Consider the following 23,859-nt stretch of genomic DNA (forward strand, 5'->3'; position numbering starts at 1 on the left):
ACTTTTCTCCATGGCTGAAATCCAGTTGACCCTAACCCTGGATGTTGAACCCACACTATAATTCATGCTATTTTAGACTCGACTTGGATCTACCAGTTCAGCTCACAGAACTGATTTGATTGTGTAGTCATCGCCTGTCACCTTTGTATCACTCTTTTTGCTTCTTTCAACCCTGCGTCTCTCTTGTTGTGTCGATTTAAATCTGAGGTGAAAGCTGCGAGGTGTGTATGAAGTGTCTGCTCTGACGAGCATGTTGCCCTGATATGAGCGAGCGGGCGGGTTTGAAAGATGTCTGTACTGTGTGGTGTTGTCTCTCTGCTTTAGACTGCCATAGAGAATCTCCCCAGTAACCTTTCTCCCATCAAGGATCCTGACCGACTGCTGCAGGACGTGGACATCAACCGACTGCGCGCCGTTGTCTTTCGGGATGTGGTGAGTAGGATGACACACGCCTGTTTGTGTGTGTGTGTGTGTGTGTGTCTGTCTGTCTGTCTGTCTGTTGGGCTCAATTTGTGCAGAATTAGAACAGAATCTGCCATGTCCCAGATTGGGATTGAATGTGAGACTTCTTTTATCATTTTATCACTGTCATGTCAACTATCGTGTTACCATAAGTTGAACCTCAGAAAGAAGATGAAACTGGTAAATTCTTGGAATGTTGAATTAATGTTGAATTAATCAGTTGGTCAGTTGGCCGCTGAGCATGTTATTTCTACAAATTAACATAATAGCAGCAGCACAGCAGGTAGCCCAATTGCTGGCTTTTCGGATGACTATTGTGAGTCGATGCCAAGCTGTGATAGTGCAGATTAGAGTGGACGAGATTGACGGGGAAATCTCGACGTCCCCCTCATGGACTCGCAGACTTTAATGCGCGTTCCCGCTAACTTCGTGAGGGCTTAGGGCTGTCGTACTGTGAAATTGTGAAGTGCGTGAGGGCTCGCTCACTCTCTGTGCCCTTTCCGTAAGTCTGCATCTATGCACACTTTACTCACGGGAATTACCTACTATTCATAGTGTTGTTGACGTATAACACAGGGTTACCCAAAATGAGGGCTGGGCGCTTGAAAAAACGTGTTTGAAAATCTTGAAAGATTGCAAGAAGCTTGAAAGAAGCTTGAAAAAACATCACACGTTTTTGGTTTTGTTAATTGAACGATAGGTCACCGGTGATGTCCCATTCCTTTTTATTAATTTTGAACCCTTACAGACTCTCAGCCTCTCAAACTCTATCACTTATCATCAGATGTCAGTTCTTAAACTCTATCACTTATCATCAGATGTCAGTTCTTAAACTCTATCACTTATCATCAGATGTCAGTTAAGTCTTTGAGGGCTCAGGGCTTAGACCTTAGGGGGGGACTTCAGGATTCAGCCTGACAGACAGACAGGAGATGTCACCTAATTTGGTTTCTTTGCCTGCTTGCTCCATTTCACTCCTCCCATTATAGCAATGAGAGAGAGAGAGAGAGAGAGAGAGAGCTTTCTACTATCCTTGTGCTAATTTTATGTTGTTTTGTTTAGTTTTATTAAGTAGTATGTAGCCATTGTTTAGTACAGTATTTTCTAGGCACTGTTCAATTTTGGTCTTCAGACCATCTGTGTATTGAGTCCTCCTAATATACAAATTGAGCTGTGTGTGTGTTTTGGCGGGGGGGCGGTCGTTTTGGGAGAACATTTAATTAGCCATTGGGAAATAAGATGCTTTATGGGGTGTCGAGATGGAGTAATATCACATTCTGGCGAGCAATATCAAAACTCTCAGAGTTAACATTACTCATTCAATTAAATCTTAATGTCTATTTGCACATGTAATTTGGTCACAAAGCCACTAGAGCTTTCTCACACAGATGTAGATTATTAGGTTTTAGGTGTTTGGAGAATACATTGATATTGAATTGGGAAAATGTCAGTGTGTTTATGAACTTGTTTACATGCATGAGATATTCTCACTGTATTTCAGAGCATCTTGTGAGTTGCGTGCTAACTGCTTGGCCCTTTCTCTCTCCCCCCGTGTTGTGCAGGATGACAGTAAGCAGGCCCAATTCCTGGCCCTGGCTGTGGTCTACTTCATCTCTGTCCTCATGGTCTCCAAGTACCGGGACATCCTGGAGCCCCAGAGGGAGACTGCCAGGGCTATGAGCCAATCGGGGAGGAGCATACGACAGGAGATCAACTCTCCCACCAGCACAGGTGCGCCCTCTCTGCGCTGCATCTGTTTCTCGGCAGCATGTAGCCTGATAGCCTACTTACATGCTTTATTAGCATGTGTGTGGAACGTTAGCCTAATCCCTTTCCACATATGGTAGCCTCATGTTAGCCTGTTACATCTTCAGGCTGTCTTTTTCAGCTTCTGCTGTTTACCTGCTGAAATAGACTCGATATAACAAGTACACAGTTGTTATAATGTATTGCACTTTCACCTGTCTGACAGCGCTTTGCAGTTTTTTTTAGCCTGTTTTGTTCATCATTTCTCTTGTCCTCTCTTCTATTCTATTCTCCTTTCTTCTGACTCTTTAGTTTATGCTGTTGTTAGCCCTTTGCATATTGACATTACCCAGATAGCAAGAGGCTGGCAGACCACTGTCGGTGGGGCATAGCCGGCGGTCCGCTGGCATTTTGCTCATTGGTTCTCTGGTATTTTGCCACTGTCGGTCAGAATGTACATCAACAGACAAACTTTGCCATAGTGTTGTTTTCACTACTTTGTACATCACCATTTCCAATCGGTTAGTTTTTTTGCTCAGTTTTGTGCTTCATCTCCCAACTAGCTCCTGCCATGCTAGCTTCTATGGAGGCCTAGCAAGGCTGCTATGCCGCCCTTGTGTTGCACCAGGACTGCACATAGCCAGGGGGATCTGCTATGCGGTCATTACTTATTCATAGACTCAGCTAATTGTGCTGCACAGGATTAAATAGGGAAGCTAGGGGGTGAGCAGAGTTCAGGAAGTAGGTTGTGGAAGATTTTATTTTAATGACGAACAGCAGTATTGTAGCATGGACACGTTAATGATTCATTGTTAGAAGAGTTGAAAAATAAGGGGTAAAGATGAGGATAGAAACTCAAGTCAGAAATCCTGCGGAGGAGATTTGATTTTTTCGGAGAACGATTGCAGGAAAAAAGCACTGAAAAAACAAAAAGAGATGAGGGGAGCAACTGAGGGAGGGCTATGTGTAGGGGGCTGAGAAGGAGTAGGAGAGATTGAGAGATGGAGTGAGAGTTTGAGAGAGAGAGAGAGAGAAAGAGAGAGAGAGAGCAGTTGGTAGTACGCTATTTCCAGCAACATCTGTCAGCGCCCATTAGGAAGGCAATCCACCAGGAGAGAATGGGATCATGGAGGGAACAAAGAAGAAAGGAGAGCGAGAGAAAGACCGATAGAGAGACGGACAGAGGTGATGCACAGCCCTCATAAACTTGGAGGGGGAAATCGGGGCGGGCTCAGGTAGTGTTTTTTATTTATTTATTTGTTTTATGTGTTGCCCAGACAACATGTGACCCGCGGCTATCTGTCTGCCTCTCTAGCCAGAACCCAGACGTCTTGTGGAGCTAAATCGGGCCGAGCTGACATTGTTAAGGCCACATGATGAATATTAATGTGACCGGGGCCACGGCATCTGGGAAACAAGTGGGTCAGGCAGGGAGAGGGGGAGAGAGAGATGGGGAGAGAGATGGAGAGAGATGGAGAGAGAGATGGGGAGAGAGATGGGGAGAGAGATGGAGAGAGATAGATAGAAAGCCTTGCAGCTGGAGCACAATGGGGTAAGAGGCTGAGGATGACTAATCAATCGCCGACACCCTCTGCTCTCCAGTCTCTATGGCCTCAGACAGGGCCCCAGCTGTGAGGCTCTGGGCTCGATTGCCTACGTTGTTTATGCCTTGTGAAATTTTAGAAGCTGTATGCAGAACAGCCATTCAATTTATCACCTTCTACACCTGCAACCCCCCAACCACCACCACCATTCCCATCTCACAGTAGTCCCCAGACTGCGGTGTGGCTGTGGTCCCATCACCTGCGTACGAGATTCTGTGTATTTTTAGATGCAGTTTGTATATCTCTGCGCTGCTGCTACTGTATATTCAATATGCAAATCACTCCCTGCACTCAACCTCTACTGTTCCACCATCTTGTGAAGCCCAAGCTTTGGAATTGAACCCATCAGTGTCCATCCAGCTGTGTCCACACACGTGGTTCTGTCTGTGTGTCCCGTACTCAAAGACATACAGGCGTGTTTCATTTTAGTGCCATATACTGACCTCAGGATGCATACAGTACGCTACATATATCTGCTCTTTTCCCGGCACCAACCACCATGTTCTTCTCAGACTAACAAAGCTTGGCAAATAATCGAACATCGCATATCGTTACATATTTCATTTTGCTGGATGTATCTTTGAGCAGGTGGCCTGTCCAGAGGTAATCCAGGAGTATTCCACAAAGGACATGAAGAATAGTAATTTCCAAACACGCTGTAGTCAGTTACACTGTTCCTGAAGAGAATAATAATCTGTTTACCTTTCACTGAATTATTGTCTCTCACATTTTAATTATGAGGTGAATGTGTGTGACTGAAAAAAATCACCAAACTGTTCAGTAAAGAAATGGATTGACACACACACACACACACACACACACACACACACACACACACACACACACATACACAAATACACATACACACACGCAAAACAAATGAATGGATTAGTGAGGTTTAAACCCTCAGGTTTATTAGATTACCTTTCTGTCTGTGCATATTAGTGCATCTCAAGCTCAAACAAGAGTACCGGTATATAATCAGAATGTCTTCCATACCCCCATATCACTTATAAAATCCCATTAATGAGTAATCTCATATGTCTGTCTCATTTCTGACAGATATATCTATGCCTAGAATACTGATAGAAAATCTTTGAGACATTTTTGAGACAGTAACAAAAGTTCATTGTGTGGGGAAAAGTTTTCCCCCCTTTTTATTGCTAAATGAGCAGTGAACGCCGTTCCTCCAACCCCAAGCCGCCCTCATCCCCCACCCCCCCCCCCCCCTGTAGCTTGTCAGGAATATGGAGTGTGTGCTCCCGTGCGGCGGCTCTCCCCCTCTGAAGTGGGCTTCAGTGAGCTGGACGAGAGTGGGCGCCCCGTGTTTTAGCAGCATTAGAAGGGAGCCTGTGTGTAGTCCGCCGCTTAATCTCGCTGATAAATCAGCATGTCACCGCGGGACAACCCAGCCTGCTTTTAATCACCAAAGTGCTGAGGGGTTTTTTTTTTCCTCCTTTTTTTTTTTTGAGGGAATACCGAGTTGAAAATGAAGACAGCTCAGTTTGCTCGAGTGATTTATATTATTTGTTTATGTGTATGCGTAAACCGATTTTAAATATTGATTTGTTTGTGACTTGCCAAAGACTAGAAACATTTTGTTTTTGTTGTTGTTGCTTGTGTGGTTGTGTGTGTATCTGTGTGTGTGTGTGAGTGAGTGTGTGGATGTGATTTAGTGTGTCAAATGTGTGACCTGTTTGGGCTGCACACCCTCTGATAAGCTGTGCCTACATGTGTGTTTTGTGTGTGTGTGTGTGTGTGGGTTTGTGTGTGTGTGTGTGTGTGTGTGTGTGTGTGTGTGTGTGTGTGTGTGTGTGTGTGTGTGTGTGTGTGTATTACAGATAACCCAGTGGCCTTCCCGGACTCTGGCGGGATGCTGAAGGAGATTCCCACCCCTGTGGAGGAGCTCCACCTCGAGGCCTCCCTCCCGCACACCGACTCGGGCATCGGCGAGGAGCAGGTCTCCGGCGTCCTCAACGGGGCCGAACTCGACGGGCCCCCGTCCTCCATGGGCCGCACCCCGACTCCCCCCGGCGCCATGAGCGAGCTCCTGTGCACGCTCTCCTCTGAGGTCAAGAGGTCGCAGGAGAGCCTGCTGTCAGAGCCGGCGTCCAGCAGTGGCATCAGCAGGGTGGAGGTGCTCAAGCCGGCCTCATCCATCTCCAGCATCAGCCAATCCAAGGGCATCAACGTCAAGGAGATCCTCAAGAGCCTGGTGGCTGCGCCCATGGAGGGAGCAGAGGCCGGCCCCGAGCCCCTGCCCTACCCTGACCCTGCCATCAAGAGGGAGGCCCACGCCATGCTGCCCATGCAGTTCCACTCCTTCGACAGGTATGGCGGTCTCAGGAACTATGGGCGACTTCGACTTCTAAAAAAACAACCAACCAACCCTGTGAAAGTGTACTTATCAGTAAATGTCTTCATCATCTTTGGTGTCTGTCTTTTGTGATTTTGTATGTGTGTGTGTGTGTGTGTGTGTGTGTGTGTGTGTGTGTGTGTGTGTGTGTGTGTGTGTGTGTGTGTGTGTGTGTGTGTGTGTGTGAGTGTGTGTGTGTCTGTGTCATGATATCCATACCATTTAATTCACTGTCCACTTCAAAGAGAAGTAACACCCTTACAGAAACACCTTTGTGAAGTCTGCATTTCAACTGTCATTTTGTAACGCAAGAAAAGCATGTCTGTGTGGCGTCACCACACTAGCTTTCCTAAACACATTGCAGTGTGTTACAATACAACTCTTTTCTGTTAAATATGTGTATGCTACAAAACTACCAATACACAAAGACAGAATACCCACATGACTAAACAGCCTTACAATAGTTAACAGTAAACATGGAGTTAACAGTCAACAGCTCTTGTTAAGTTTCCAGTAATAAGGATTCGTAGAGGTGAACTCCTGTGACCCCTGAATGCTCTGCTAGACTCCAGGCCCCTTGTCTACCACGTGGGTTATCGGCAATGATTTTCAGGCCCCGTCAGTGATCCATAACTCACACGGGACCCGTTCTCCGGCCTCCGTCGCCAAGAATCCCAGTGTTTTGGAAACTGCTTGCGTGTCGATGGCGGAGCCTGTTGTGGCTTTATTTACGTTCTGTAAGCAGATCGGATCTCGATGTCATCCCGTCTGAGGTTTTTTTTTCTTCGGGGCGGTCCAGGGAGACCAGACCGGCTGCATCCCAGTCCTCCAAAGACGCCCCCATGATCAGTGTGCTGTGCGTGCGAGGATGCTCTGAGTGAAGACAGTGTCTGCACATAAAAGCTCTTAGGGGGGGGGGGATCTCTCACTCCCTCAAGTCCTCAATAAATTTATTCAGATTGTGAAATTTGTTCAAATCATAGTCTCCTTAACATATGAAATTGACTGAATTTCAAGTTGTAGAGGTAAGTTTATACCTCAAGCAAAGGCTGTCTGTATAAAATCCCATCAGTCTCACTCTACAGACTCCAACGCTCCGGTTTCGCTTTGTGTTTGTCCTTGGACAACAAAATGGAACAGAGTTTTGGCACAGAATGTGTGTGTGTGTGTATATATGGGAAAGATATGTGTGTGTTCATATGTATTTGTTTTTGTGTATGTGTCGGTCTGTTTGGCTGTGTATGTTTGTGTATTTTCCTGTCTGCTTCAAGTTGTGCTGATGTGAGATGACTAGGTTGCAAAGACCCTTCTGTGCTTACCACATAGGTGTGTGTGTGTGTCTGTGTCTGTGTGTGTGAGTGAGTGAGTGAGTGAGTGAGTGAGTGAGTGAGTGAGTGAGTTTGTTTGTTTGTTTGTGTGTGGAGGATCCCCTGCCCAGTGCTGGGAGATGATGGCGTGTGTATATGTGTGTGTGAGAGTGTGTGTGACTGAGTGTGTTTGTTTGTTTGTTTGTTTGTGTGTGAAGGATCCCCTGCCCAGTGCTAGGAGATGATGGCGTGTGTGTATGTGTGTGTGAGAGTGTGTGTGACTGAGTGTGTTTGTTTGTTTGTTTGTTTGTGTGTGAAGGATCTCCTCCTGTCCAGTGCTGGGAGATGATGGCGTTTGGCGTTTGTGTGTGTGTGTGTGTGTGTGTGTGTGTGGTGTGTGTGTGTGTGTGTGTGTGTGTGTGTGTGTGTTTGGGGGAGGGGGGATACCACTGGGTTGAGGTCTCCTGGGCCTTGATGACAGATTAAACAGACGCGGCCCCCAAATTCACACTGCACCCCTCAACCCTCCACCCCCCTCAAACACACACACAACCCACACACACACACACACCTCTCCACCACCCTTCCCCTCGCCTGTCACCCTCAGCCCTCAGTGGCCTAATGGGAGATGGCAGGGCCAAAATGAGTCTGCGTGGCCCGCTGTATTATTTTTGAAATGCTTTCACACAAAGCATCCGCGGCTCTCGCCCACCGCCCTGTCCCTGGGCCCTCTTGTGTCATCGGCGGGGGCCGCACAAATTGCCGTGTCTAATTGCTTCCCACCTGACAGCGAAATGAGCTGCCAGCCTCAGATGGGGCCCTTCGATTGTCTGTCACGCGTGCCATAGATTGGAGGTGACAACATCAAAAAAGAAAAACGCAAAAAAAGGAGACGAGGGACGAAGGATGGATAAAAAAAACGAGAGAAATCCCTTCAAACAGAGGAGAGTACGGTGACTCCCTAGACTACCCCCCCTCGCTCTCTCTCTCTCTCTTATTTCTTTTTTCCCTCTGGAACTTTCCGAGATGAGAATTTTCAATTACAAAGCAATGGGCCCTGTCTGTGCAGATGGGGCTTGTTTTAGTATGAAAAACTCATATTAGAGCCTCTCTTTCCCTTATACAGCTGCTGAACATCCCCCTCCCTCCTCCTTAAAACTAGGAACACATATATCAGCACTGCAACTTTGTTCCTTGACTAATTGAATTAACATCCCATAATTCTGTTTTGAGTTTATATCCCCTAATACCGTGTAATTGAATCTTCTGCCAAGCAATGGCTCTCAGTGAAAACACTGTGGTCGCTCTCTCACAGAGATCGTGAGAGAGAGGGAGAAAGAGAAGGAAGAATGAACACATACATGAGAGAGAGAGAGAGACCATATTTCCCCGAAGCATACTCACAGTTATTAATATTCATTTCCTGATTAATCCTTGCTTTATTCAAGGCAACTCAATTAAGAAAATCCTATTAATAAAATATGCACTGGATAATCTATACATCATTCATGAATGCCTGCACAGATGATTTATTCATGAAGAGAGGGCTCATATTTTATTCGTCTGTCTGTACATCACTCCGCTGGTATCAGTTCTTCCTGTCAGATGCCCACCAGAATATAAGTGAAGAGGTAGGAGAGATGAATTAAAAGACTCTATGAGTCTCCTCTCTCTCTCTCTCTCTTTCTCTCCTTTTCCTCTCTTCCCCTCATCTAACATGAGGCTATCAGTGTGGAAAATGTCAGATGCTGGTGCAGGAGGGGGAGGACTTGATAAATAAGTGATGTTCTTCCTCATGACTTCAGAAATAAAATGACTTGTGTGCGTGTGTGTGTAGTAAATATATACATGTGTGTGTGTGTTTGCTTGACTATATGTGTGTATTTGTTTGTGTTTGAGTTTGTATGTGTGGCTGGTTATCTTTGATTGATATATTATTACAACCTCTCTAGAAGTTTCTATAGTAGTGCATCTTTGACTTTGAGCAGGACTTGCTTGAAAAATCTCACAAGACTGATGAAGTACATTAAGTTGTCTCCTTTAGATGCTTTCTCCGTGCATAACATACCAGTGGCATTTTTACAAAGTTTACTCACATAACTAATTGACACAGTATTCTGGCAGAACTTTATTAAACAATTCCCCTGTTTGACTGGTCATGCTGCACCACACTATGATCCATCTTTAGCTCTCCGACTGCAGCCTGCTGTAGCTGGAGGACTGTTTTCCTGGAAGTTGAATGGCAGTGGGGTGTGGAGCAGCAGGGTGCCTGGCTCCTTATCCACTGGTGCCGGGGTTGAATTCATGGTGCAGGGGAAACACTTACCCTGGAATGGGGCAGGAAGGACTTTAGTCCTGGAAAGGTGTGACCCCCCACCCCCCTCCTTATGCACACACACTCACATGCACATGCACACACACACACATACGCACACACACACATACACACATGCACACACACACACACATACTCTTTCAGGCCTTCATCCTCATGATACTTAGAAAGTCCCTTCTCAGTAAAATGAAAGGGCCTGTTTGATAACTCTGGCAACCGGAGATTCATGTCCAGTTCAGAAGTTTAGTGCTCCCTCGTGACCCCCAGCAACCCCCACCCTCCACCAGATCCATCTTTAGCTCTCATCTTCAGTGTCTTCCTTTATGCCCAGTCCTCTCACCACCATGTGATATTATATTGTAACTATTAATAACCACAGACAAACTGGGCTAGTGTGTATTTTTACTTTTTAGGGGGCTTCTTCCCCTTAATCAGTTAATTTGAACGTGTGTGTGTAAGAGAGAGAGTCTGTGTGTGTGTGTGTGTCCATATTTAGAACTGTCGCTTCGGATTAGCGGGAACGCCGGCGGTCCGGCCCGGGACCAGTCGGCGTGTCCGTGAGTCCCGGGAAGCCTGGTGAAGGCCGTCAGGTCGCATGAGTGTTCCCGGGCGCGGGGGCTTTGATGGCACACACACGCCACGTCAATTCCAATCCGCTCACGTTTGGAAAGAAAGGGAAGGAGAGAGGAAGAAAAGAAAAGAGAGAGAGAAAGAGAGAGAGAGAGAGAAAGGGAAAGTCATTGAGGGAAAACTAGCGAAAGTATGTGACTGTGTTTGTGTGTGAGTAGGTGTATGCGTTCAGTCTGGCTCACATCAGCTTCATATTTTGTTATGGTGAAGTGTGTTTGTTTTATCCACCCCCAGTGTGTGTGTGCGTGTGTGTGTGTGTGTGTGATCCATACCCATAGTGTACACAAGCAGAAAGAGAAGATTGGTGGGCTCTTGCTTCGTGTTTCACGGGTCGTTCCAGCACACTCTGCTTTGCCTCGCCCTCGGCATCCCAGGCCATGTTTGACAACCTCTCCAGCTCAACAAGCACAAGTCTAGAGCAGGAAGTCACTGTGACGGCCACCATTCCTGTGCCACGGCCCTACAAACACACACACACACACACACACACACACACACACACACACACACACACACACACACACACACTCTCTCTCTCTCTCTCACCCACACACACACACACACACACACTTGATGTCTGAGTCCTGGATTTGTTTGCTCTGGCAAGGGAGCGTGGCGCTCAGTCACCCTGGGCAGGATGTTTACTTTTCCCTAAAGGCCCATGCTGTCGTCCGCACTAGCCTGCCGCCGCTACCTCCACCTCCGCCGCTGCCGCTGCCGGCGTCGTCCTTCTTTTTGGTCCTGCTGTCTGCTGCTGCCGGGTCTCTGGGCCGCTCTGTCTGGCCACTCTCATCCGCTGAAGGCCAGCGCCTGATGGAGCGGTGGAAAACTGGCGTCATCATCCCCCAGCTTGCACACAAACACACACACACACACACACACAAATACACACACCCACACACACACTTGTTCTTGGCGTACTGTACACACATTCACTTACACACACACACACACACAAGCAATTACACATGTATGTTTATTACATTTCCTCATTATAGGTAATTGCTAAACTCTGCTCTCACTGCCACACACACACACACACACACACAGAATGAGGTGTACCCTGTGACTGCACCCCTATTTGCAGTACTGTAAGCCTCTGTGGCCGCTTTCATAAGCCATCAGACGGGCACCTTGTCAATGCTGTGCTGACTTTCTGGCAGCACTGCAGAACGTTCTGTGGCATTACACTCTGTGTATACCAGTAACATCAGTCTGAGACCAATGATCTCAACGCTATCAAAACATTATTCTAACGTTACACATTGTGTTCTCATGAGTTTTTTTTTTTCATGTTATGAAACTATTACTGTCATTTTTTTTCCACTTGGATGAACATTCCGAATCATTTCTGTCTTTTCTATCTGTTTCTTTTCGTCCACCTCGTCCCCCCTCCTCCCCGCTGTCCGGTCCTGTGTGCAGGAGCGTGGTGGTGCCGGTGAAGAAGCCTCCTCCGGGCAGTCTGGCCGTGAACACGGTGGGCTCCGGCTCCAGGGAGGGCTTGGCTGCAGGGAGCACGCCCAACATCTTTGCTGCCGCCTCGGCCACCCCAAAGAGCATGATCAACACCACAGGTAGCCATGACACACACACGCACACACAGCAGGCACACACACACACACACACACACGCATGTAATCTCACTCACATATACACTCATGCCCACAACCCCCAAAGTCATACGATCACTCACTCATACATACTCACTCACTTATGTACACATACACACTAGTTCACCACTTTGCCTGCAATCACTCTGACACACACACACACACACACTCTCATACACAGATGCAGCCAATCGAAGTTCACAAAGGTTACATCAGTGGAATGGCATTGCAGTGATTCACACACTGCCGTGTCACTTAGCCAATGTAAGACAAATGAACTTAGACAACACAAATCTACTGCCACAGGTACAGCTGAACCCATTCAGTTTCCGTTCTCATGATGATCCCAATTTGGACTCTAATGACTGTCCAGACACATTCTTGTGCTACATTCAAGGCTATTATTGTCACAAGGCTCTCTCTGTTGTGAATGGAGCCTAACTAAATTACCCAGGGTAATTAGGAGGCCCTTTGATGCCATTCTGGGAGTAATTGGTAAAGAGCTGTAATTTTGTGCAGGAGCTACATCTAACCACTAGATGGCTCTCTTTACTTCTGGAAAGCTGAAGCATTATCACATTGTGATGGGGTTGAGGAGACTAGCATCTTTGTGCTACTGATTTGACATGATTATAGCTGTAGCAATGCACACATTCAGTTGAGATGAGAAGATCATTTAAGTGTGAATTTAGTATCCTAGAAACCACATTTATTGAATATGGACATAACAAATACACTATAAATAATATGTATTTGTATTTTCAAAAATCAATCCTCTTAAATTTCACCTTGTTCTGTCTGGTGCTTGATTCCTCTGGTAGTTTTTGCAGAATACTTTATAATTGTAATTATTAAGTACTTATCATTACTATCAAGTTGATTAAACAAAGGAACAGATAGATACATATTGTGAGTGGAGGACATCTCATGGTACTGTAGAGTTTGGTGGTGTAGGAGGAGGTGTGTGGTGGTGGGTTCCATCTTGTGTCGCCTCAACCTGAGGTGGCTGGAGGCTGTCTGTCTGTCTGTCTGTCTCCCTCTCTCCCTCTCCCGCTCCCTCTGTGAAAGGCCCCAGTCAATCCAGAGGCCATTAAGAGCTCACACACCTTCACCAGCACACGGCCACCGCTGTTAAAAATACCCACAGCCTCACAGCAGGAATGTGAGAAATGTGTCAGGGTGTGTGTGTGTGTGTGTGTGTGTGTGTGTGTGTGTGTGTGTGTGCGTGTGACTTTTTATCAAACATGACACAGATTGCACATACACATCAAATACACACATGCAAATATGAAATATACACATCTGAAGAATAGCTGCTTTATCTAGATGATACTCTTTTGCCATTTAGTTAATAAAAAGGATACACAGCTCTTATGTTTACACACTGAAGTATTGAAGCATTAGATTATTCATGGACTGCTTTTCTTCCTGTATTATACTCTATATCTGTCTCTTCTCTATGTGTGTCTTAACTACTGTATGATCACACCCATACACACAGTATTGTGTTAAAGTAAGTGATATGTTCCAGGCCCGTTACCAGAGTGTGTCTTACCCATTCTGTGTGTCTGTGTTCCTCAGGTGCGACGGAAGCGGCCTCCTCTTCCACCAACTCCTCCACCTCGTCCAGCTTTGTGAACGGAGCCACCAGTAAGAACCTGCCGGCTGTGCAGACTGTAGCTCCAATGCCTGAGGACACCATGGAGAACATGAGGTTGGCTTTTATAAAAATGAATGCATGTGTGTGCATATTCCATCCTCTGGTCTTTGTTTTACACCAATGGGTGTGTGTTTTACAACCCTTGTGCCTTTGACAAATGAGTGATATAAGATTTTCCAGTTTGCATCCCCATCCCAACTGTGTAGTTTAAATTCTTGTACTGATGTGTGTGTATTCTTTTATATATTCCACTTAATTCGCATTGAATATTCTGTAATATTTTGTGGGGTGTCGTGAGCATCCTTCGCCGTAAGTGATGGAGTGTGTGTGTGTGTGTGTGTGTGTGTGTGTGTGTGTGTGTGTGTGTGTGTGTGTGTGTGTGTATGTGTGAAGGACAGCCTGGGTCCTTCCTGTCAGGGTTGTTGTGGGAGTGATAATGCAGAGGAATCACAATGTGTGTAGTGGTTAGGGCCTGAGAGCGGGGGAGAGAGTGAAAGAGAGGAGAAGGAGAGAGAGCGAGGGAGAGAGAGAGAAAGAGAGTAGGAGAGGGCGGGCAGACAGCCGCCACCTCGGGGTCCCTCGTCTCACCCCGTGCTAATGCCTTCTGACAGACATCTCACATCCCGCCCTGTCCTCCTCTCTCTCTCTCTCTCTCTCTCTCTCTCTCTCTCTCTCTCTCTCTCTCTCTCTCTCTCAGGCTCCCTTGTATTCTCATTCCATTTCTCGCTTGAATGTATTTTTTGTCGCCATAAACCTTTCTTCTTTCTTTGTTCTTTGGTCTCTCTCTCTCTCCTTCTCTCTCTCTCTCTCTGTTTTACTTTCTCCCTTTCGCGCCTTTTATCCCCCTCCCTCTCGTCCGCTCAAGGAATCGCAGATCAGTTGCCATGGCAGCAGTAACCGACATCACTTACCGAGCCCGCGAAGTCAATGATGGAACTGTCTAGTGGCAGCGCTGTGAAGCCTAACCTGCATTTTGCAAGGACAGAGAGAGGGAGACAGAGAAACAGATAGAAAGAAGGAAAGAAAGAAAGAAAGAAAGAAAGAGAGAGAGATCGAGAGTGAGATCGAGAGGCACGTATATACTGTAAAGGGAAAAGACTGATATGCATTTTCAGCACCTTACTGCCGCAGATGTTGTTTGCCATAGTATGCCATTGTATGTTCTTTCTCCCTCATGGGAGCGAGCTCTGGAAAGCATGGCGATAAAAAGAATAAAACAGTCTTTTGTGTCCACTACTGGACAGAATAATGACACACGTCCCTCATAGATTTGCATTTGTGTATGGTGCTAATGTGGCTTTTTATGTAAATGTGCTTACAGTTATTGTATGTGTGTGTGTGTGTGTGTGTGTGTGTGTGTGTGTGGTTACATGGCTGTGTGCTTGTGGCTGTTTGTTCACTTTATATATTTGCACGCATAGCATTATTTATTGTGTGTGTGTGCGTGTGTTTGAGTGTGTTTGTCTGTGTGCGTGTGTGTGTGTGTGTCAGTGTGTGTGTGTGTGTGTGTGTGTGTGTGGTTACATGGCTGTGTGCTTGTGGCTGTTTGTTCACTTTTTATATTTGCACGCATAGCATTATTTATTGTGTGTGTGTGTGTGTGTGTGTGTGTGTGTGTGTGTGTGTGTGTGTGTGTGTGTGTGTGTGTGTGTGTGTGTCTGTATGCATGTGTTTGAGTGTGTGTGTGTGTGTGTCACTGTGTGTCAGTGTGTGTGTGTGTGTGTGCGTGCATGTGTGTGCATGAATGCATGTGGGTGTGCTAGAAGGTACTGATACTTTTGAGTAATGTCTGCACTGCTTTGCTCTACTTTCTATTTAGAGCAAATTTAGGTTCGGTCTGTTTTGTTGGAGTAGCTCAAGCTATGTGTGTGGGAGTGTGTTTGTTGCCATGTGACTAGGACAGAGAAAGACAGAGATTATTCTTCTGTGTGTGTGTGTGTGTGTGTCAGTGTGTGTGTGTAAGCGTGTGTGTGTGTGTGTGTGAGTGAGAGAGAGAGAGAGAGAGAGAGAGAGAGAGAAAGATATTCTTTGCTTGTACTGTATGTATGTGCTTGTCTGTGCATAGTTTGTGTGTGCATGTAACCCTGTAGTTCATTATTAGGGGTCTGGTCTGTGTGTCTGTGTGTGTGTGTGTGTGTGTGTGTGTGTGTGTGTGTGTGTGTGTGTGTGTGTGTGTGTGTGTGTGTGTGTGTGTGTGTGTGAGAGAGTGCAGTGCAGTGCAGCTCTGAGCAGAGTTGTCTCTGTTTGAAGATGTGCTCTGCTGCCTGTTGAGAGATAAAAGGCCCAGATCTCTCCAGAAGTGTACTGCTCCTCTTCTCTGATTGGCTCTAACAGAGCAACCTCAGCTCGCTCCAACCACCTCCCAGCATCCTCTGCTCCTCCTGAGTGCCAGGAAGGATGTCAAACTAGGGGTCCTCTTACAGTGTCCTATAGAAAAGCAATTTATCAGGGCACAGATTACTGCATGATTTTAGAATTTTTAGATGATTCAATTATGTCATTGAGTGAAATGTACTTTGCTGTAGAATTTGTTCTTTTGGTTAAAACTTGTTAGTGTTACTGTGTTAGTATGCCTAGCCTTGACTGGTCTGGTCTTTGGACACTGACGGATTGTCAATGCAAGAGCTAATTACCACGGAAGGATTGTGTTTTGAAATGCCATTTAAATGTCAAATTATTAACATATCTTCCCCAATTCCCCCTCTCCTTCTCTTTCTCCCTGTCTCTCTCATTTTCTTTCCTTCCCTTCCCTTGGTTCTCCCTTCTGTCTCTCCTATTTGTATTTGTCCATTTCCATTCCAACTTTCTTTGCTTGGTTCTCCCTCATTCCTCTCTCTCTCTCTCTCTCTCTCTCTCTCTCTCTCTCTCTCTCTCTCTCTCTCTACCCCTAGCATCACCACTAAGCTGGAGCGTGCTCTGGAGAAGGTGGCCCCCCTGTTGAGGGAGATCTTTGTGGACTTTGCTCCGTTCCTCTCGCGCACTCTGCTTGGCAGCCACGGCCAGGAGCTGCTCATAGAAGGTACAGGTCCCCTCTCTCCCTCGCTCTCTCTCTCTCCCTCTCTCTCTCTCTCTCCCTCTCTCTCTCCCTCTCTCCCTCCCCCTTTCTCTGGTTCTCCGTCTGATTTTGGGTCTGTCCCTCAGTCCACCGTTGCGTCAGGTCGCGCCATGTCACAACATGACACGACACAGTTAATGCGATTCTTCCAACTTTCATAGACTGATTGTTGCTTTGCACTTAATCTCCCTTGTGTTTGTGTTTATCATTGTATATTTGTGCGTGTGTGTGTGTGTGTGTGTGTGTGTGTGTGTGTGTGTGTGTGTGTGTGTGTGTGTGTGTGTGTGTGTGTGTGCACGCGTGTGTGTGTGTGTGTATGTTTGTTTGTATTTATATATGTGTGGATTTAGACTGGTCCTACTTGGGTACTGGTTTATGTTGAGACTGACATTGTCAAGAGACTGACATTGTCAAGAGACGCTGCTATTTGTACACACTGTGTCATTACACTGACTTCATATCATATGCACCTACTGTGTCTGTGTGTGTGTGTGTGTGTGCGTGCGTTTCTGTTATCAGACCGTCCATCACACAGGTGGTTTGCACTGTGTCTGCAGGCCAGCAAACTCAATAGCAGTTTGTTCACAAGGAGAGTGTGTGTGTGTCTGTCTGTCTGTCTGTCTGTCTGTTAATCTGTGCTTGGGGTGTGTGTTCTATATATTGCTGTGGGCAGACCACTATATAACAGTACATTACAGCACTTTACACACACACACCCACACACACACACACACACACACACACACACACACACACACACACACACACACACACACACACACACACACACACACACACACACACAGACACACACAGGGTCATATGGCTGGAGCGGGCCTGTTAATATAAGGAACACTCAGACGTGTTGATGCCCAGACCCCAGAACACTGTTTTTATTCTGCAGCGCGGCGGCCAGCTAGCTGTCATTAGTCCACACCATATACGTGATGCCGCTCGGAAAGTACGGCTTTCCTGCCAGATCTCCTCGCCCGCATGTTGGTTTAACGGCGTCAGTCCGCACCGAGGTGTCAATTTCATTGGCTAATTAGTGCAAAGGCAAACGAGCTGATGTGACGTGCAATCAAAATTCTCCCCCCTTTTAATAGCTGTCGAAATGGACCATGTCATGTCTTGAAATAATGTTAGCGTTGAGTGGAGTGTTTTTTTTTATTATTATTATGGTCTGTTTCATAATGTTTTTTTCTGTTATTTAAGAACTAAATCTTGGCTGGGTTAGAAATCCAGAGACGCTTTTTTGCCAGACGTGAAAACTTTTTCAAAATGTTCCCAACATTCAGTCTGGTCTGTTTCCTTGTACTGCATATCTGGCCTACAAATCTCACTCCCCCATATCATATTCTTGGCCAAGGTACTACTAAACTTGTCAGCCAAACATGCCATGGTTTAGACACTACAATTCACAATATCATAAAGAGAGAGGGACGGAGATAGCAAAAACACTGGTTGGCCACACCTCTGTTTTTGAAAATAACCAAATCCTCTTCCCATCCTGCCATCTCACAACGTATAAACTTGCATGCAAACATCCATTTTAAAACCTGAAGATAGGGCGTCACTGCACCACATGAGAGAAGGGAAAAAGGTTGTTCTAAGCGGCAAAGAAAACCGCACGCTAGAAAAGAACGCCAGACTTTATCACCTCTTTTATAGATGGAGCCGACACCGCAAAAGCATCCGCAAAAAAGCGGTAACTTTGAAGTACCTAACAGTAGGAGGCCGAAGATTAGGTGGCATTACAGTTAGCCGGAGTGGCGTAGGGACAGCCTGAAGCAAGATTAGAAGTTGGATTATACATGACAAGCATCTAGATAAAAATACACAGCGATGAAGACGCCAGATTACAAACCAAACATTCTTGTTAGGTTTATTGTCCGGCACATACAGTACGCCATATTTTGGAAAGTCCCAGTGGTTCTTGGAGAAGGACTGATAACTCACTGAAAGTTCAGCTGCTCCGACATTGGGTTGGGTTCCTTGGATTCCTGCCGAGGAGCCAAATCCTCGCTTTTGTGTCCGAAACTGAAATCAGTAGACACGCCTTGTTTTGTTATTTATGTCTCCCTACAGCTCCTCACAAATAAATACTTTTTTATCAGTCAGTCAGTCATGGTCAGGCTTACCAGCATAAAAACCATCATAATATCAGTCAACATAGAGACCAGAAAACTCAATTATCATCAGTATGATATACTGGTATAAAATGCAATGTTGGAAATATTTAGACCTAAAAATTGAACTATTATGGAATGAATATGTAACTGATATAAAAAGTCCCGGCTTTGTTCTGTTGGCTTTTCTTTGTCTTGTTTTACACAAACACACCTACAGAAGGTTTCAGTGCACAAGCACAATCTCTTTCACACAACATATCATAGACATACAGCCATTCGAAGCACACACATACACAACCATCCAAAACACACACACACACATTATCACAATAAATAAACCTTTGTGAAAAACACTCATACAAACACACACACACACACACATCTCACAAGACAAGGTTCACATGCAGAGACGGCACGTACCCTCAGGGGCCAAGGATTGGTGTGAGGACAGGCGTGCGGTAGAACGTCAGGGCTTTGACACGTGTGAATATAAGTGTGATCTCAGCACCTCTATCTGTGAGGAGTCGCTGTCTATCTGACAGAAGCAGCCAATCTTCCACTTAACACCCAAGATGTTCCCCTCACAACAGGGATGACTTCACACAGCCAGTGTGAGAGGGAGGTAACACACACTTTGCACGCACACACACTCACTCCCTCTCCGCTGCATTGGTTACCATCCTCATATTGTCACTGGGGTTGAGATTGGTCTGTCAGACAGATAAGACTCTGGAAGAGTCCGTTCCATGGGTCAGTCAGTCATTAGACGCACCTCTGAGGCCACAGTCGTGTGAATGCTGAATGGCCAGTGTGAGGAGGGTTGATCACACTGGCCCTGCTGTCAGTTTACTGGGGGAGTTTGTTTACCACTTGAACCCCACACATCCTGCCCCGGATAGGAGAAGAACATCATCTCAATCTCTCTGTCTGTTTTGCTCTCTTTTCTCCCATTTCTCTCTCTCTCTCTCTCTCTCTCTCTCTCTCTCTCTCTCTCTCTCTCTCTTTCCAACTTCCCTCTCTCTCTTTCTCTTCAGCCCCCCCCCCCCCCCCAGCTCAAGTCTGCGTGGGCCCCCTTCCTCAGCTGAAATACTGTGTGGAAGTACATAGGCCCCTCCATTTACCAGTAATTACCAGTCATCCATCACCCCCCAGATTACTCAGGGTCGAGGCCTGCCTGCCCTCTGCCAACTCCCCCGTCCCTCCCAGCACCACCACCTCCCCTGCTCCTCCAGACATACGGGCAGCAGTGACGCGTATGTCCCACCGTGGGCGCGCGGAGCGTGGGGCGAGGCCGCCGCCCTGTCCAGAGGGGTGAACACTGCGCCTGTTGTCACTGGGCGCTTCTGTTGAGACTCCAACACCCCCACCCCCACCAGCCTCTAACTGCCCCCCCACCCCCCGAATCTCCGTCAACATCGCCAGCCTAACCAACTAGCTTGTTGGAGAGGGGAGGCTCCGGCCTTCCCACAATGCCGCATTCACCCTTGCCGGCTCCTTACGGGAAGTGGCTCTTGCCCACCCCGCCCCACCCTGCCACTTGCACTCTGACATGGCAGTTAACATCGGGCTCTTATTAATGGGTCATTTAGTGTAACGCATTGGGTCATGCATATTGTAGCAGAAGTGGTCATTGGTTTGGTAAAAGGGCATTTGTGTACACACTCTTGTGTATAGTCAGTCGCAAGTCCAGCGTCCAATTAAAAAAAAAATAATAAAAAAAAGACAACCTCTGGTTTGTCCAGTCGCACGCGGCCAGGGCCCCTCTGGAGTCACGTGACGGCAGCGTGTCAGACAGCCCACTGACTTATAGCAGCGTCCAGTGAGAGCATGACCCCCCTGAGGTCACGGGTCATGGGGTCAGCCTGTGGATGAAATAGGGAAGGCATCTTCCAGCCACCTCGGCCCACATAATGCATCCCTCTCACGCGCGTCTTCGTGAATGACGCTGGGGCTTTGGGATGTGGTGGTGGTGGGGCGGGTGGGGATGTGTATGAGGATGTGTAAAATGCATGTTATCTGCCCCACGTGCTGCTCTTCAGTTTACCCCCTCGGGGGGTAGATTTACGGCGACCCCGGACGTTTTTACTAACTGTGGTGCTCTCCAGGGTGACTGGCTCTGCTAATCTGGGGCTCTGGTATGCTGAACTGTGCATGCACCCTGTGTTTAAGGCGAGGTGCCAGGCTGAAAGCCTGCCGGGCGATGACAGAGGAGGAAGTCAGAGTTTGTGTCCCGGTCAGGGTTTTTGTCACTGTTGTGTACATTCAATAAAACACTGCCCGCCCCTTAATCTTCGTCTATCTTCACCACAGGAAGAATTTATTCTCAAACCCAGGAATTATGTTGTAAGATTCTGCAGTGGTAATTTTACTTGTGAGTTAGCATGAATCTGGCCAATAAAGTGACATAAATAGTCTTGGGTGGCAATTCCCCTATATTGTTGAGAACCCTTGCGCAGTAAACAGTTTTATTGGATTTTGCCATTTTCTACCCATCGCGCCAGGGCTCTGACAGGAAAGCCTTTTCAGCACCCCCTCACCTCTTCTCTCATCCTTTCTCTCCTTTCTCTTCTCTCCTTTCTTCTTCTCTTTCTCTTCTCTCTTCCTTTCCTCTCCACTTTTTCATGACCTTTATTCCCTCCTGTCTTGTGAACACAGATTCTTTGCTGATTGTTATCTCATACGCAACATCCATTTGAGGTCCGTATCGAAGCACTGTATCAAAGATGACCTTGCTGCTTGCTTCTTATGTTTAGACTGGATTGCAGTCATGCTGACTAAGAGCTACGTTACCACCAGATGACTTTGATTAAGCACAGACAAATGCAAAGGGTTTATATTGCAGCATATTGCTCATCAGATTAATGTCATATATCCTAGTCATATACTGACATATATATCATGATAGATTTGAAGTAATAGCACGTACTGTGGGCTTTAAGACCCAGTACTAAGTGTCTTGACCCGACTGTCAGGCTGAGTAAGTTGTTTATTTCATCAGGTATTTTTAGAGAGAGTTTCGAGGGGCGGAGAGGATGTGAGCTGCATCGATTGTAGCCAGGCAATGGCAGGGCTGACCTTTACCTACTTCAGACACATTCAGAGACCCACAGAGAAGGACAAGTATGAGCTCACCCACTCAGACAGTCCACTAAGGAAAAAAAGTCCATCATTCTCCAAGCCCACCTCTGCATGTAGGATGCAATTACAACAGTAAAGGCGTTTGCATATGGAAGTCTGTTATTTTGCCTGCTTTCTTGTTGGTCCATCAAACACAGATGGACATTCAGTGGACATTGATGCACTTAAGATTGTGGGTACTGGTCTCTGGAATTGTTAGACTGTGATTGTTAGTGTGTCCTAAGGAGGGCTGTAGCAAGTTAGTAAAGACCTACAGAGGGAAAAGATGTGTTCCCCAATGATGACTGACTGGAATGGACGTGACACTGATTAGGTTTGGAATGAGAATCAGATCAACCGGCCGTGCTCTGCTCTCATAAATATCAACCATATCTATTATATGGCCAAATGATGTGTGTGTGTGTGTGTGTGTGTGTGTGTGTGTGTGTGTGTGTGTGTGTGTGTGTGTGTGTGTGTGTGTGTGTGTGTGTGTGTGAGAATGTAGGTGGGTAGGTGAAGATTTGTATACATTATGTGTGGTGATGCATGAGCATGGAAAGTGTACAGGTATGACAAAATGGTTGTGTCAGTGTGCATGTGTGTATCTGGGAGAGAGAAAAAAGAAAGAAGTGTGTGTGTGTGTGTGTGTGTGTGTGTGTGTGTGTGTGTGTGTGTGTGTGTGTGTGTGTGTGTACGCTCATCCTGACTCCTTGCCCTTGTTTGCTCCTGCAGGTCTGGTGTGTATGAAGTCCAGTACCTCAGTGGTGGAGCTGGTCATGCTCCTCTGCTCTCAGGTAACCTGCTCTCTCTCCTCCCTTCCCATCTCTCTCTCTCTCCTCCCTTCCCATCTCTCTCTCTCTCCTCCCTTCCCATCTCTCTCTCTCTCTCTCCTCCCTTCTCATCTCTCTCTTATTTTCCCTCTACATCTAAATATTTATACATCCTCATTTCTGGCATCTACACTCTTTTCTCTCCTTCTCACCTCTTCCCTTTCTTCCCTCTCCTCCTCTCTGTTACCTTTCTTTTTCTCTCCTCTATATTCTCGCTTGTCATCCTTATATTTCTCTTTCCCTGTTCCTTGTCCTCTTCTTCATCCCCCTCATCTTTTTTGCCCTCCACCACCAGCCCTCTGTCCCTCCATCTCCCGGCTGTTGTGGCTGCGGCACTGCTATCCTCCACATTACGCCGTGGCTTTGCAGTTGTGGGCGGCCAAGTCTGGTTGCCAGTCATGCCTTCAGCCACAGGATGCTTCACTAAGTGTCTCTCTTTCTCTCTCTCTCTCTCTCTCTCTCTCTCTCTCTCTCGCTCTCTCTCGCTCTCTCTCTCTCGCTCGCTCTCTCTCGCTCTCTCTCGCTCTCTCTCTCTCTCTCTCTCTCTCTCTCTCTCTCTCTCTCTCTCTCTCTCTCTCTCAGCTGCATAGCCAGTAGATGTTCTAGGAGTGTACTCTCCATCTGATGTGGATCATAGACGTTCCACAAGAGCGTCCATGCATATCCATTTCCAGACAAATTGATAGTTGTCATTATTTTTGGATGCAAAGAGTGAGCACGACTTGTCTGTCGAAGAGCAAATATAATTTGTTTATTTGATATGCTGTGCAAATATCATCTGGTTTTGTTGTATGGAATCAATGCGCATAGCTGCCCACAAGAGAAATGCAAACTTCTGTTCCATTTGTCAAACAAACACTCTCTTTTTTGTTGTATTGCTGCAATGCAAGTAGGAGAATGAAATGTCTGACGTAAACCAAACAGAGTTCCTGAAGAAGAAGGGAGCCGTGTCTCAGGCCATATTCATGTCTGTGTCTGGAAAGTGTAGAACCGCACCACGTCTGAAGATCAGCAG

At 46.5% G+C, this 23,859-nt stretch overlaps 1 protein-coding gene across 1 annotated transcript in view; it reads left to right on the forward strand.

The window, feature by feature from the left end:
• LOC143121337 (neurobeachin-like) overlaps positions 1-23,859 on the forward strand; it is a 280,660-nt gene that overhangs the window by 127,083 nt on the left and 129,718 nt on the right. The window contains exons 29-35 of the mRNA XM_076281696.1: positions 325-432; positions 2,025-2,193; positions 5,654-6,143; positions 11,863-12,014; positions 13,632-13,764; positions 16,602-16,729; positions 22,747-22,808. Of these exons, the coding sequence (XP_076137811.1) occupies positions 325-432; positions 2,025-2,193; positions 5,654-6,143; positions 11,863-12,014; positions 13,632-13,764; positions 16,602-16,729; positions 22,747-22,808 (1,242 nt within the window). The remainder of the gene's footprint in view (positions 1-324; positions 433-2,024; positions 2,194-5,653; positions 6,144-11,862; positions 12,015-13,631; positions 13,765-16,601; positions 16,730-22,746; positions 22,809-23,859) is intronic.

This window comes from Alosa pseudoharengus, unplaced genomic scaffold, assembly GCF_046254945.1.
Source record: "Alosa pseudoharengus isolate Yale_2024_CS ecotype anadromous, Long Island Sound unplaced genomic scaffold, YU_APseudo_1.1 YU_APseudo_1.1_scf_13, whole genome shotgun sequence".
In the NCBI taxonomy this organism is placed as follows: domain Eukaryota; kingdom Metazoa; phylum Chordata; class Actinopteri; order Clupeiformes; family Clupeidae; genus Alosa; species Alosa pseudoharengus.